The sequence below is a fragment of the Delphinapterus leucas genome, chromosome 4, assembly GCF_059928025.1.
Source record: "Delphinapterus leucas isolate spDelLeu-1000000601 "Yukka" chromosome 4, BTC_Dleu_Yukka2, whole genome shotgun sequence".
NCBI lineage: Eukaryota > Metazoa > Chordata > Mammalia > Artiodactyla > Monodontidae > Delphinapterus > Delphinapterus leucas.
The window spans coordinates 72,473,534-72,485,999 of NC_143132.1; the positions used below are offsets into that span (position 1 = coordinate 72,473,534).

The window sequence follows — 12,466 nt, forward strand, 5'->3', positions numbered from 1 at the left end:
AGACAACTTCTCATTTATATGCCATGTAATGTAAAATGTGCCTATAGTAAAATAAGTATGATTCTTATGAGAGAATAGAGCGAGATCAAATGCACCATTAAGAAAAACATGCATACGAGACTATGAATTCTACTGAGGACGAAGGCCATTACTTTAAATACTTTTAAATTCCTGAGTTCCTGATAGAGTTCTCAGAACAGAGTTTCTTGGTTAATGAATAGCAAATTGATTTATTTGTTAAATTAGCAACTATGGAGCTTCCTGACAACAATATAAAATTAGTGGATAATTCACCAGAAACTGGCTTCTAGATTTTCATTTTAGTTACTACTTTGAAACAACATAATTTAGTACCAAAGGTTTAAACACCCAGTATAATTGCTAGACTGTGAAATCAGCATTATTTATATCTCATCAGCTATACAAAACTCATCATTTTTTCTTTCGGAAAAAAAATGGTAGTAGAAATCCCAAAGAATAAGGGAGAAACTACTAGCTAAAGGTCATGTTTACTAATCTAGCACCATAATTCCATTCTCAGGACCTCCCAAGTGGCTGGAAGGAGGAAGGGAAGGAGTGAGGATGTTGGAAAAGTAAGGGTTGTTCTTAACTTGTGGCCCCATTTGTGCTGTAAGGCAATGCAGGGTCTAGCAAAGAAGAAAATTGCTGAGGCTGGAGATGAAAACAAAAGCTTTTGGTTCAGATGGTAAAGGAGGCCCTCAAGAACAGTAGAATCAGTTTATCCAGGAGGCAGTGCTAGAGTCGGCCTCATGAACTAGGGGGTTTCTTCTTGGCGTCCACGTCCTTTTTAATTTCTTCAAGTATGTCGTAGTTCTGAGCCAGATACATTCCCACCACATTGCCAAGAGTAAATCCAAGCAGGAACTGGAGCATAGTGTCGGCAAGGAGGGCTCGAAGGGCGGCTGCAGCTCCTTGGGCCGTCCGAGCCTGCCTCCCCTGGCCTAGTTTTAAAGATGTTAAATTAAATTTTGGTAAAAGCCCTCAGTACCCTGACTTTGTGTATGACATTTTTGCTTAACAGAAAATTTCAGTTCTTACATAGTAAATTTTATTTGTCTTTACTTTATGGCTTCAAGTTTTTACATAGTGCTTTAAAGTCTTCTTGTCAAAATCTACCCCATGAAGTCATTTGGTATAAACACTTCTGGAAGATAATATGGCAGTATCAGTCTTTGACCCATTCCCCTTCTTGCAATTTAGCCAAGATATAAAAGAGTACAAATATATTTGTACAGGGACATTACTTATAGTATTGTCTTGGTAGTAAAACACTGAGGACAACCAAAGCAAGTGTTTTTATGGACCTATAAATTACAGCATATCCAGGCAGTATACTATGAAGCTATTAAAGAATAAATTCGAAAAGTGAAAAAAGCAAGTTGCAAAACAGAAGGAGGCCGTTTTGTTAAAAGATACATGTGCACATAATGAGTACATGTATATATGTGTGCACATGCATTTGTATAGGACATATCTGGACAGATATATCAAATTGTTATAAATGGCTTTTTCTGGGGAGTTCGGAGAGTTACTTCTTGGTGGTTTAAACAATTCTGAACACTTTGCTTTTTCAACCATTAAGTATGTATAAAAAACTTTTCCCCACAAAATGACAAAGTACAGAGTCCTAGAAAATCTTTTAAAAAAAAATTCTGTTGTTTATGCTGTCCTAGAATGAAGACAAATTTCCCTACTATGAGGTTAGCAGAACCATGATTCATAAATCTGAAAAAGTTAGCATTCACCCACAAATACCAATTAACTTACAAATATATATGTAGCACTTCCAAAAAAGTTGATAAATTGACTATGTCCTATAGTAAAACTGTAGCATAACGTGAAGACAAGAATTTTTTACAGAATTCACATTTAGTGATCTGTAATGTAGTTATTTTAATAGGCTAAAAGAGAAAAATCATGGTATCTCAGCAAGTACTGAAAGCCTGATAATAAAGCTTAGCTTCCTTTGTGTTTAAATCTCTTTGAAAACTAGGAATAAAGAAAACTTCCTTCACTTAGTAAAGAATATCTGTCAGAAACCAATAGTAGATTTAAGAGGATGAAGTAAGCCCATGGAATCTCTTCCTCCTACCAAACCCACAGAAATTATGAAAAATATATTTAAAACATATGTATCTCTGTACTCAAAAACAAAGAGAGTTTTGGTAGATCAAAAACTGAGAAACTAACAAGGCATAAAGTAGAGGGAAGATCCAGAGGGGAGCCCCAGTGACAGAAGGAAGATTAGTGCAGGAAAATGGTGCAACACTGAGGGTGTACCATTTCTGGAGATGGTGGAGGTGGAGAGGAAAGGGGAGACCCATGGTAAAAGACCGAGTAGTTGGAAAATCTCCACAAAAGCATCTCTCCCTGCCTGTGCCATATATCAGCAAGGAGGATATCTGCTATCAAGCTGAAATTTCTCCCCCCACCCCAATTTTATTGAGATATAATTGACATATAGCACTGAAATTCTAAGAATAGGAGATTGGTGTGGAGAGGCAGGACATTCCCCTCTACTCCTGCCCCATTACTTATAATGCCTGGCAAGAATGAAGAACAACCCTTTCCAGAAGAACTGTTTTCGGGGTTCTTAGCATCTGCACATTGAAAATAGTTCAAGGCAGAGCAAAAGCTACTGCCCATCACAGCCTTCCCTCCACCCGCAAGTTATTCAAGTAGAGATGAGCCTGTAATCTATCACCAAACATCTGGAGAAAGCCAACACAATGGAAGAGACAAATTGAACTAAACTCGAGTAATCAGGATTAACAGAGCAATCAGAATAGGAATCAGTATAGGACAATCAGCATGGTATATGCTCCCTTAATTGACTTTGTAGTGTTAGCCAATATTCTGTGGTGTCCTGAATGCTGGCTCTTCTCTAATATAACTGCACATTATGCTCATTTTGTATTTATATATTTATTAAGAGCCCATTGTACTTATCAAAATTTACTTTTGTGTTTCATATTTTTATCAAATATTGCATAAACTGATGCAGTATTTGTTCAGAAAGTTACTCCCTTCAAAACCAAGTTGAATGCTTTGCAACAACAGTAGTGTTATGTTTGTACAAGACAACTTTAAAAATTTTCAGGGAGGGTAGGAAAGTCTAGGATTCTGTACTCAGATTAGCTGTTTTGGAAGGAAAAGAAATAGATTCCTGTATCACAACATGTTCCAGGTGGATTGAAAAGTTAACTAATTAGAAACAAATACAGATAAACAAAAACTTGTACACAAATATTCATAGCATCATTATTCATAGTAGCCAAAAAGTGGAAAAAACTTAAATATCCATCAACTGATGAATAGATGAATAAAATTTTGGTATATCTATACAATGGAATATTATTCTGCCATAAAAAGGAATGAAGTACTGATATATTTCAGTTAGGGTGAACCTTGAAAACATGCTAAGTGAAAGAAGTCAGACACAAAAGGCTACATACCATATGATTCTATCATTTTGAAATGTTCAGAGTAGGCAAATACATAGAGATAAAAAGTAGATTAATGGTTGCCAGGGGGTGGGGGGGAATAAGGAGTAACTGCTAATACATACAAACTTTTTTTGTGGAGTGATGCAGATGTTCTGGAATTACATAATGGTAATGGTTGTACAACTCTGAATATATAAAAACCCACTGAATTGTAGACTTTTAAGAGGATGAATTATGGTAATGTGAATCATAGCTTAAGCTGTTAAAAAAAAACACAAGACCATTTTTATAATCTCATATTGATAAGACATTTTAAAGCATGATAGGAAACTCAGAAGCAATAAAAATATACCAATTTGACTCCATAAGCATTAAAATCTCGTAAATATAGATAACCAAATTCATAAGTGAAAATCTGCAAGTTTTAATGTCCTTTGACCCAGAAATTTGAAAATGTTTTTGGTTTTTAATTTTTGGCTTGCAGGATCATAGTTCCCTGACTAGGGATCGAACTCTTGCCCTTGGCAGTGAAAGCATGGAATCCTAACCACTGGACCGCCAGGGAGTTCCCTCAGAAATTTGAATTTTAGCAAGTGTGTTCTAAGGAAACACTAGAACAAGGATATATTGAGGGTTTTAATTGTAACATTATTTAGAGAGCTAAAAATTAACAAATGGCCATCAGCATGGAATTGGTTAAAATATGCCAGATCAATTTAATGGACCACTAGATTGTTTTGAATTGACTTAGGGAAAAAAAATCCATGTATTGAATATAAAAAAGCAGCTTCCAGAAGAGTGAGTATAGTTTGCTACTTACATGTTTAAGACATACATGTTCATTAGGGCATAAAAGTTCTAAAGGAATTATGGGGTGGCTGCCACTTTATTTTAAAATGTTTATGGTCATGCATTGATACTAGCATAAATACTTAAAGCTTGTTCCCATTTCAAGTTTATAAAAATATTCAACCCTATTTTCTAGACTATTAATGTGTTATTTTTACATGTAGGTGTTTGGAAAAAACTAAAGATGGATTCCTACATTTTTTTTTTTTTTTTTTTTTTTTGTGGTACGCGGGCCTCTCACTGTTGTGGCCTCTCCCGTTGCGGAGCACAGGCTCCGGATGCGCAGGCTCAGTGGCCATGGCTCACGGGCCCAGCCGCTCTGTGGCATATGGGATCTTCCTGGACCAGGGCACGAACCTGTGTCCCCTGCATCGGCAGGCGGACTCTCAACCACTGCGCCACCAGGGAAGCCCGGATTCCTACATTCTTTACACCAAAATGAATTTCAACTGTGAACAAAAGATTTACTTGGTAGTTCTAATACTATTTATTGATTAATTCATCTTTTCCCCATGATTATGAGATGCTGCCTGCCATTCTGATTCCTATCTGGTTGGTTTCTCTGTTTCTGTGATAGCACTATTCTGCTTCAATCACTGTTATTTGGTTTTATAATTTGATGGGATTAGGCCCTCCTTCTCCTCTTCTCTTTTGCCCCTATTCACCTCTCCTCCTTAATCTTTTTCAAAAATTTCTAAGAATTTCTCACATTTTTGTCCCAAGAATTTGGATTTGGTTTTTCAATTAAACCAATGAACAAACAGTGGCTTTTGATTGGTATTGCATTACATTAATAGACTAATTTAGGGAAAATTGCATTCATTTTAATATGGAGTTTTCCTGTCTAAAAACCAAAGAATTACTCCATTTATTGATCTGTGTCCCTTACTAGAATTTGGTAGTGCTTTTCACTTGCTTAATAAGTTTAATAAACTTAAGCACATTCCTTAAGTTTATTCTTAGATATTTTGTGCCTTTCTTATTTTTGATGGGACCTTTCTGACATGTGTATTGTATCTTGTTGGAGAACCAAGTGGTTGCATTTCATATGTGCACAACACAATGAACCCCTTCCACTTTCAGGGTGGGATGTGATCCAAGTGACCCATATCAGTTGTTGCAATTAAAAGCTGTCTAACACAGTTGGGTTAACATGATGAGTAATTTAACTTCTAAAAAACACCTCAGTTTTTGTTTTTCACATTATTACCTTTTGTACTTACAAGATGGAATATAATTTGAACTCCAATTTTTCATGGTTTTGTTTTTTCCTAATATTTTATCCTTTGCTTCTAGGTCATACTAAAATTTTAGTACTTCTGGAATAAAAGAAATTGTATATTCCAAATGCATTTTCCTTGTTGGTTCATTGGTTTGGTGAAAACAAGTGGATAAATAGTGAATTTAACTCTCATTTTATTTTAATTTTTTGGCTGAGCCCTGCAGCAAGTGGGATCTAGTTCCCCAACCAGGGATAGAACCACTGTCCCCTGCAGTGGAAGCGTGGAATCCTAACTATTGGACCTCCAGGGAATTCTGTAACTCTCATTTTCAGAAGTCTGTTTTTTGGGTTACTCTTGGCCCATGGGTATTAGAAGGGAAAGGTAAAATGAAGAACTAAGTTGTTTTGTAGAGAAGAGATAATAGATATTTCCTGCATTGGAGGTGGCACAGCATAGATGTTAACGGCTCAGTTTCTGTTGTCACATAACCTACAGTCAGAACCTGATTTCTGCCATATGCTAGTTAAGGGTCCTTGGGGAAGTTATTTAACCTCCTTAAGCCGCCTGTCTCCATTTTTAAAGTAGGGATACTGTCTAACACATAGGATAGTTATAAGGATGAAACGAGGTATGCTGGTGCTTGGCTTATGAGTGCTTTTTTTTTTAAATTATGTATTTATTTTTGGCTGCATTGGGTCTTCGTTGCTGTGCACGGGCTTTCTCTAGTTGAGGAGAGCAGGGGCTACTCTGTTGCAGTGCACAGTCTTCTCATTGCAGTGGCTTCTCTTGTTGTGGAGCACAGGCTCTAGGCACGCCAGCTTCAGTATGAGCACGTTTTAACTGTTGTTTACTTCTGGTCCTAGTGAGATAATGGTGTGCATCAGTGAGACATTGTCATTAGGGTTGTCCTTGAAGATCCAGGTAGGGCTTTTCTACTGCATTACCAATCCATGTTTATCATCTGAAAGTGAAAACAAAAATACGGATAAGAGGAAAAAAACATAACAACTTAAACATAACAACTTAAAATCCCCCAAACACTGCCGTTCAGAAATAACATTGTTAACATAACAAGGACACCTCTTGTTACAAGTTTGGAATTGGGTCCATATTCGATTGGTAGAAGAGATTGCTTTCTTATTTGAAGAGTCTCAATTAAGGTTGCTGGGCCTAAAGTTTAATTTTTTGTTATTAGGGGCAATATTTTTGTATAAAATTTGTTCCTTAAATTCAGTTTCTCAAATGTTGGGAATCCTTATCTTCTGTTTGGGTCCATTCTCCCATGTAGACACAAGACTATGCTTAGACAACTGTAAGATATGATATACTAAACACTATCGCCAAACATAGGCCGAATGGATTCCTAGTGTAGAAGCCCCAAGTCATCATCTCCTACTCTGACTAAACTGGAACATGAGACTCCCTTTGTCTTCTGTATGCCTAAAGCCTAGACCAGGAGCAGACATAAGCAAGCAACTCTTTCCTGCTTACTATACTCTTAAGCCTTTCAAGTTGGGAGCTACTCTGGTGGGAGACTAACAGGAGGAAAATAGGTTTTTCACACATTTGTCTGCTCCTCCCCCATACAAAACACTCCATTTCCAGGACAGTTACTGTGTTGTGATCATTTCTGTCCATTTTATATAGATACTTAGCAGAGGCCATTCTTGAAGTTAGAAAGGGGGCTGGGTAAAATAAGTGGCTAACAGTCCTCATTTTTTCCATCTTAACTCGGTGGACTTAACTGTCAGACCGATGGTTAGCCAGACTGTTGTTCTCCCCACTCCCCACTCAGTGGATAGCCTAAGTCATATCTCCACTTCTGTGAGCCTCTAAGCCTTCCCTCAGCTTCTTTGTAGTTACTTAGAAATAATGGCCTGGTTTTATTTCCTAGCGTATTTTTAGGTATATTTCTTCAGTGGATCCTCTTGGAAACCATTAAAATGCATATACCTATTACTTAAGTTGATGTAAAGACTAGCCTGTATCCTGGTCAAGAAGTCATTCTTTAATTCTGTTTCTTCTTTTAAAACATGCCTCACCAGCTGTTACCCAGTTAAGCTCACTTCATAGGGTTTAGCTCACTTCATAGGGTTTAGCTCACCTCATAGGGTTATGCAGTATCATGAGTATTAAAATAACTATCAAATTGTATATTTAAAATGCCTTAGTATATGTCCCTTGTTATGAGATGTGAAATTTCACACCTTTATCAAATAATAAATACAATGACAGTGATCTCAACAATTCTAATTGTGATTTTAAAAAAGATAATTTCTTCAGTTACTAAATGTGATAGACACATTTAACTAGGTGATTAAACCCTTTAGGTTTTACCTTTGGGAGATAGGATTCTTCTCCAAGGATAAGATACTGAAAAATGTCAGTCTTTAGTTTCAGCTATCCATTTTCTAACAATGCATCAGTAGCTTAAAAATCCAATGTGAAATGATGCCTTAGAGCATTTCTCTCTAGATTGGAATGGTGAGGGCCTGATCCATTTAAGTTTTTTTTACAAAGTATAACTTTTAAAAGATTTCTTTTTATAATGCATTTAGTAATGTAGGTTAAATGTATGTTAAGTGTTGTGTATAAGTTAAGTAATGGGACGGTGACTTTGCTGAAAATGGCTTTTCCATCTTAAATTTTCTTTCTTCCTTTATTTAAGGATTCCTAGATGAGGTTATGAAGAAGTATGGCAGTTTGGTCCCACTCAGTGAAAAAGATGTCCTTGGAAGATTAAAAGATGTCTTTAATGAAGACTTTTCTAATAGGTTTGTCAATGATGCTTAAGTTAAGCCATTGAAAAGAAAATTATTGGCTTATATGACTTTTCTCTTGATTTAAAAAAAAAGGATACTTAGCAGTAAACTGAGTTGAACTTTTGTTTCGTGTTTTTTTTTTTTTACTTTCAAAATATTTCTGTTTCAGAAAACCTTTTATCAATAGGGAGATAACAAACTATCGGGCCAGACATCAAAAATGCAACTTCCGCATCTTCTACAATAAGCACATGCTGGATATGGATGATCTGGCAACCCTGGATGGTCAGAATTGGCTGAATGACCAGGTTAGTGTATTGTATATTCTCAGCATGGAAGTTGCAGAGGATGTTGGACAATAAAATGTAATTAATAACCTCTAGGTTGGCCTCACAATTATCTTTTGGAATCAAGGATTCTTTATTCCTTACTGAAGTGACTCATTCACTAACCCAGTACAGTATTGGAAAGGTTTGATTACTGTTAGCAGTAGCAATATGTTATTCATTCTGAGTGGATGTTCTGAATTGCATAGGGTTATTAGTAAGCTGGTTTTATGTTGACTTTTTATAGGTCATTAATATGTACGGTGAGCTGATAATGGATGCAGTCCCAGACAAAGTAAGTGAAAACTTTCTCTTTAGGAGAAAGAATCCTTGTGTATTAAAGGAAGAAGCTTTTTTTTTTTTTAACTTTATGTAATTATTGGATAGTTCTTAGATTTTTAAAAGGAGATTTTTGTCTTGATATGTGCTAGGATTGCGCATAAGGTCTATAAAATCATTTCAGCATAAGAAAGTCATGATGCCAGTATTTTCCTGCTTATTTATTTCAGAATGGGTGTGTTTTTTGATATCTTGAAGAGGCTTTTTTTTTCTTTAGTGGGTAGATGCACAAAAAGGACTATTTGCTTTGAATTTTTAAATTTAACTTTAAAAAACTTTAACTTAATGTATTACTCCCTTTAAAAATGTAGTAAAGTAGTATTCATCTTCACTTTTTCTTGGATTAATCTTTGATACTCAGTTTAAATACAAACTAACCCCCCTTAAACTCTAAAATTCCCTCAAGAGCTTAGTTACTATTTTTTAAAATTTAATATATTAAATTTTCTTTCTGAGTACTCACATTGCCTGATGGGGAGGCTTCAATTTCAAGCAAAACCTTTCCAAGTACTTTATAAACTTTTATAAATCTAATAATTTAAACAGGTAAATATAATGAATCTCAGATTCCAACACTTTATTAATAAAGACAAAATGTCATAACTTTCCACTTAAAATCAAAAATCTGTTATACATTTTAAATTGGTATCATGAAGCTAATCTGTCAGATTCTCTATTTTGTCAAATTCTCTTAATCATCAGAAATCTAAACGTACATCTGTATGTTTAGATTTAAACACCAGATGATTTTTAACATAAAAGTATTAATTTCAAGAGTATAATTTCCCTTCATTACCACTACATTTAATTCTAAACCTTCATTGGATGAAAAGGACACTTAACCAAGGCCGTCGTTCTCAAAGTATAGTCCCCAAACCAGCAGCATCAGCATCACCTGGGAATTTACTAGGAATGCAGAGTTTTGGATCCAACCGACACCTACTAAATCAGAAACTGGAGGTGGAGCTCAGCAGTGTGTGTTTTAACAAGCCCTGCAGATTCTGAAGGACTCAAAGTTTGAGGATTACTGTCTAGAGATAGCTACTACAAGCCTTTTTTATTAATATCTTAAACTGTGTGATTCTCAAAACCAATGTGCATCAGAATCCTCAGAAACCAGATTGCTGAGCCCTGCCCTCATAGTTTCTGTTTTAGTAGGACTGGAGTGGGGCCGGAGAATTTCCCTTTTAACAAGTTCCCAGGTGATGCTGATACTGCTGGTCTGATGACCACACCCTGAGAACCTCAGCACTAAGGGAACAGTTTTATCATCTCAAGTGAGTCAAAGTTAGAGTGAACACTTTAAGACCGTAGTATGTTTACCGTCTCAGGTGAGCTGATACTCGTTTATAAGCCAGAATTTTAAAAAAGCCAAGGATGCAGGACATGATGCTACATACGACTAGGGTAATTTTTTCAGTGCTAGAAATGATCATGCTAAAGCCTTTTTATAGTTGTTATGACTATAGGAGTCTCCAAGTCCACATCCTTCAGATAGTGTTAGTTTTGTACTCCACATCCCTTGAGTTCAAAGTAATTGTTACCTGATTCTTTCATAGCCTGTTTCAACTTTATCACCTGATTTGACGAGATTTATCAGGTTGCTTCTTTACTTGATTGGATTCAGGTAATTTATTTACTGCCCCATTCCAGTTCTGACTATAGACCAACCACATCTGTGAGGTCATCCTAATGAAAATTTGAAACAGTCTTCTTTGAACTGGTTAATGTATGTTTTGGTCATTATTTTTAAGAAGAAACTTTTCCTCATTTTTTGGTCCATCTTACATTCAGGGATTTTAAAATTTCCATTTTCTTGTGAAGTTAAGTCTTGGCACAGCTTAATATAATCTGAGTGCTTGTATTTGATGTCTTTCTAGGTTCACTTCTTCAACAGCTTTTTTCATAGACAGCTGGTAACCAAAGGATATAATGGAGTAAAAAGATGGACTAAAAAGGTATTCTCTTTATTTCTTTTTTTTTTAATTTCTTTTTTATTCTAAATTTGAAATGCAGATGATAAGCCACTTTGAGTGGAGGGATAACTTTATTGCCAATTATGATGTTAATTAGAAACAGGCTTTTTAATGTAAGTTTTTTTATTGTTTCTTTTGAATCCTTTTTATCATCATCATTTGATTATGTTTAGTTTTTAATTTTATTTATTTTTATAGATCTTTATTGGAGTATAATTGCTTCACAATACTGTGTTAGTTTCTGTTGTACAACAAAGTGAATCAGCCATATGCATACATATATCCCCATATCCCCTCCCTCTTGAGCCTCCCTCCTACCCTCCGTATCCCACCCCCTAGGTCATCGCAAAGGAATCTTTTTGCTTGAAAGACAAGACACTAGTAAAATTCTTGAGTCTATCCAGTTCATTGGAATCTGCTATAACAGAAAGCACTGGATTGGAAGTTCATGGTTCTGACATTGCTATTAGCTTGCTGTACAACTTAGATAAGACACTTAATTTGGGCTTCAGATTGCTTATTTATTAAACAAAATGATAAATTAGAGCAATCCCTAAGGTACTTTCCAACCTTAATTTCTCTCAGTATTCATTGACTGTCAGAAACATTATTTTAAAAGCCTATTTATATACTATTTTTGATATTTTGAAATTACCAACAAGTTCAAAATTCACAGTCATAAGTCTAGAGATACTGTAACTTTTCACTTTTTATACTGGATGGGCTAGAGTAATTAGGAGTAAGTCTTGTCTTATGTAGTTGTGGGTGGAAATAATTTTTTGCAAAGTACAAACACCTGATTGAACATTGCTATATAGGTAATATGTTCAAGGCATCATCAGTAGTGACAAGATAAACTATATGTGGTTGAAGAGTGCACATCTGGGGAAACAGATATAATGAACTCAGGATTCAGACCTGGGTTCAGATCCTTCCCCCCCCACCCACACACACACTGTATTTTATTTTTACAAGAGATAAATAGACTGACACCAAGCATTGTAAATGGATGACCACAACAAAAGCAACAATGATTGCAATTACCAAACACGAAACACACTCATACTATGTCATAATATTGACATTCAGTCCAGTAATCCTCCACTGTAACAGCTCCTTTACTTTGCAGTGAAAATTGATTTGTGTATTTTTTGCCCCTGAGTCCTTTGGGACTTTTTTTTTTATTCAAACAAAGTCACAAAAATTATAATCATCCTCATCAGTTCACTCAGTCCCATGTAATTAATTTTTTTTATCTTGATCTTTTGTTAGCAGTTTTATGAGTTCATCAGTTTTCCATTAGGGTTCTGAAAATGCTCATTCATTCAGTTCAGCAGTATAGTCAGTGACCAGAAACCTGTACTCGTCAGAGTCTTTTCCATGAATTCCTTGAAGATGAAAGAAACCCTTTTATAGGAGCGTATTTGCAAAAGCATCAGAGTCCACCCAGAACTGTCTGTAAATGACAGAAGAGTTAAAAATGACCACGGTTAAAGATTTGATGAAAGTTCTTAATAATGCAAT

General features: G+C 35.6%; 2 protein-coding genes and 1 pseudogene across 15 annotated transcripts in view; 1 reads left to right on the forward strand and 2 right to left on the reverse strand.

Moving 5' to 3' along the window:
- The window catches only part of SENP5 (SUMO specific peptidase 5), a 48,527-nt gene that overhangs the window by 12,475 nt on the left and 23,586 nt on the right, over positions 1-12,466 (forward strand). For 10 of the 12 annotated variants that reach the window (XR_002643897.2, XR_016392906.1, XR_016392907.1 and 7 more), the window contains 4 exons: positions 8,208-8,313; positions 8,471-8,609; positions 8,875-8,922; positions 10,847-10,924. Coding sequence is in view for 9 of the 12 variants with exons in the window: in XM_022568778.2 (XP_022424486.1) it covers positions 8,208-8,313; positions 8,471-8,609; positions 8,875-8,922; positions 10,847-10,924 (371 nt within the window). In the remaining 3 variants the exon portion in view is untranslated. The remainder of the gene's footprint in view (positions 1-8,207; positions 8,314-8,470; positions 8,610-8,874; positions 8,923-10,846; positions 10,925-12,466) is intronic. The other 2 variants (XM_089910011.1, XM_089910006.1) reach the window with 1 other exon arrangement.
- Positions 674-3,755, reverse strand: LOC111172345 (short transmembrane mitochondrial protein 1 pseudogene; annotated as a pseudogene).
- Positions 6,386-12,466, reverse strand: part of NCBP2 (nuclear cap binding protein subunit 2) — a 29,871-nt gene continuing 23,790 nt past the window's right edge. For 2 of the 3 annotated variants that reach the window (XM_089910036.1, XM_089910034.1), the window contains one exon: positions 9,529-12,398. Coding sequence is in view for 1 of the 3 variants with exons in the window: in XM_089910035.1 (XP_089766161.1) it covers positions 6,497-6,500 (4 nt within the window). In the remaining 2 variants the exon portion in view is untranslated. Of the gene's footprint in view, positions 6,501-9,528; positions 12,399-12,466 lie in introns of those variants that run through there. The other variant, XM_089910035.1, reaches the window with a different exon arrangement.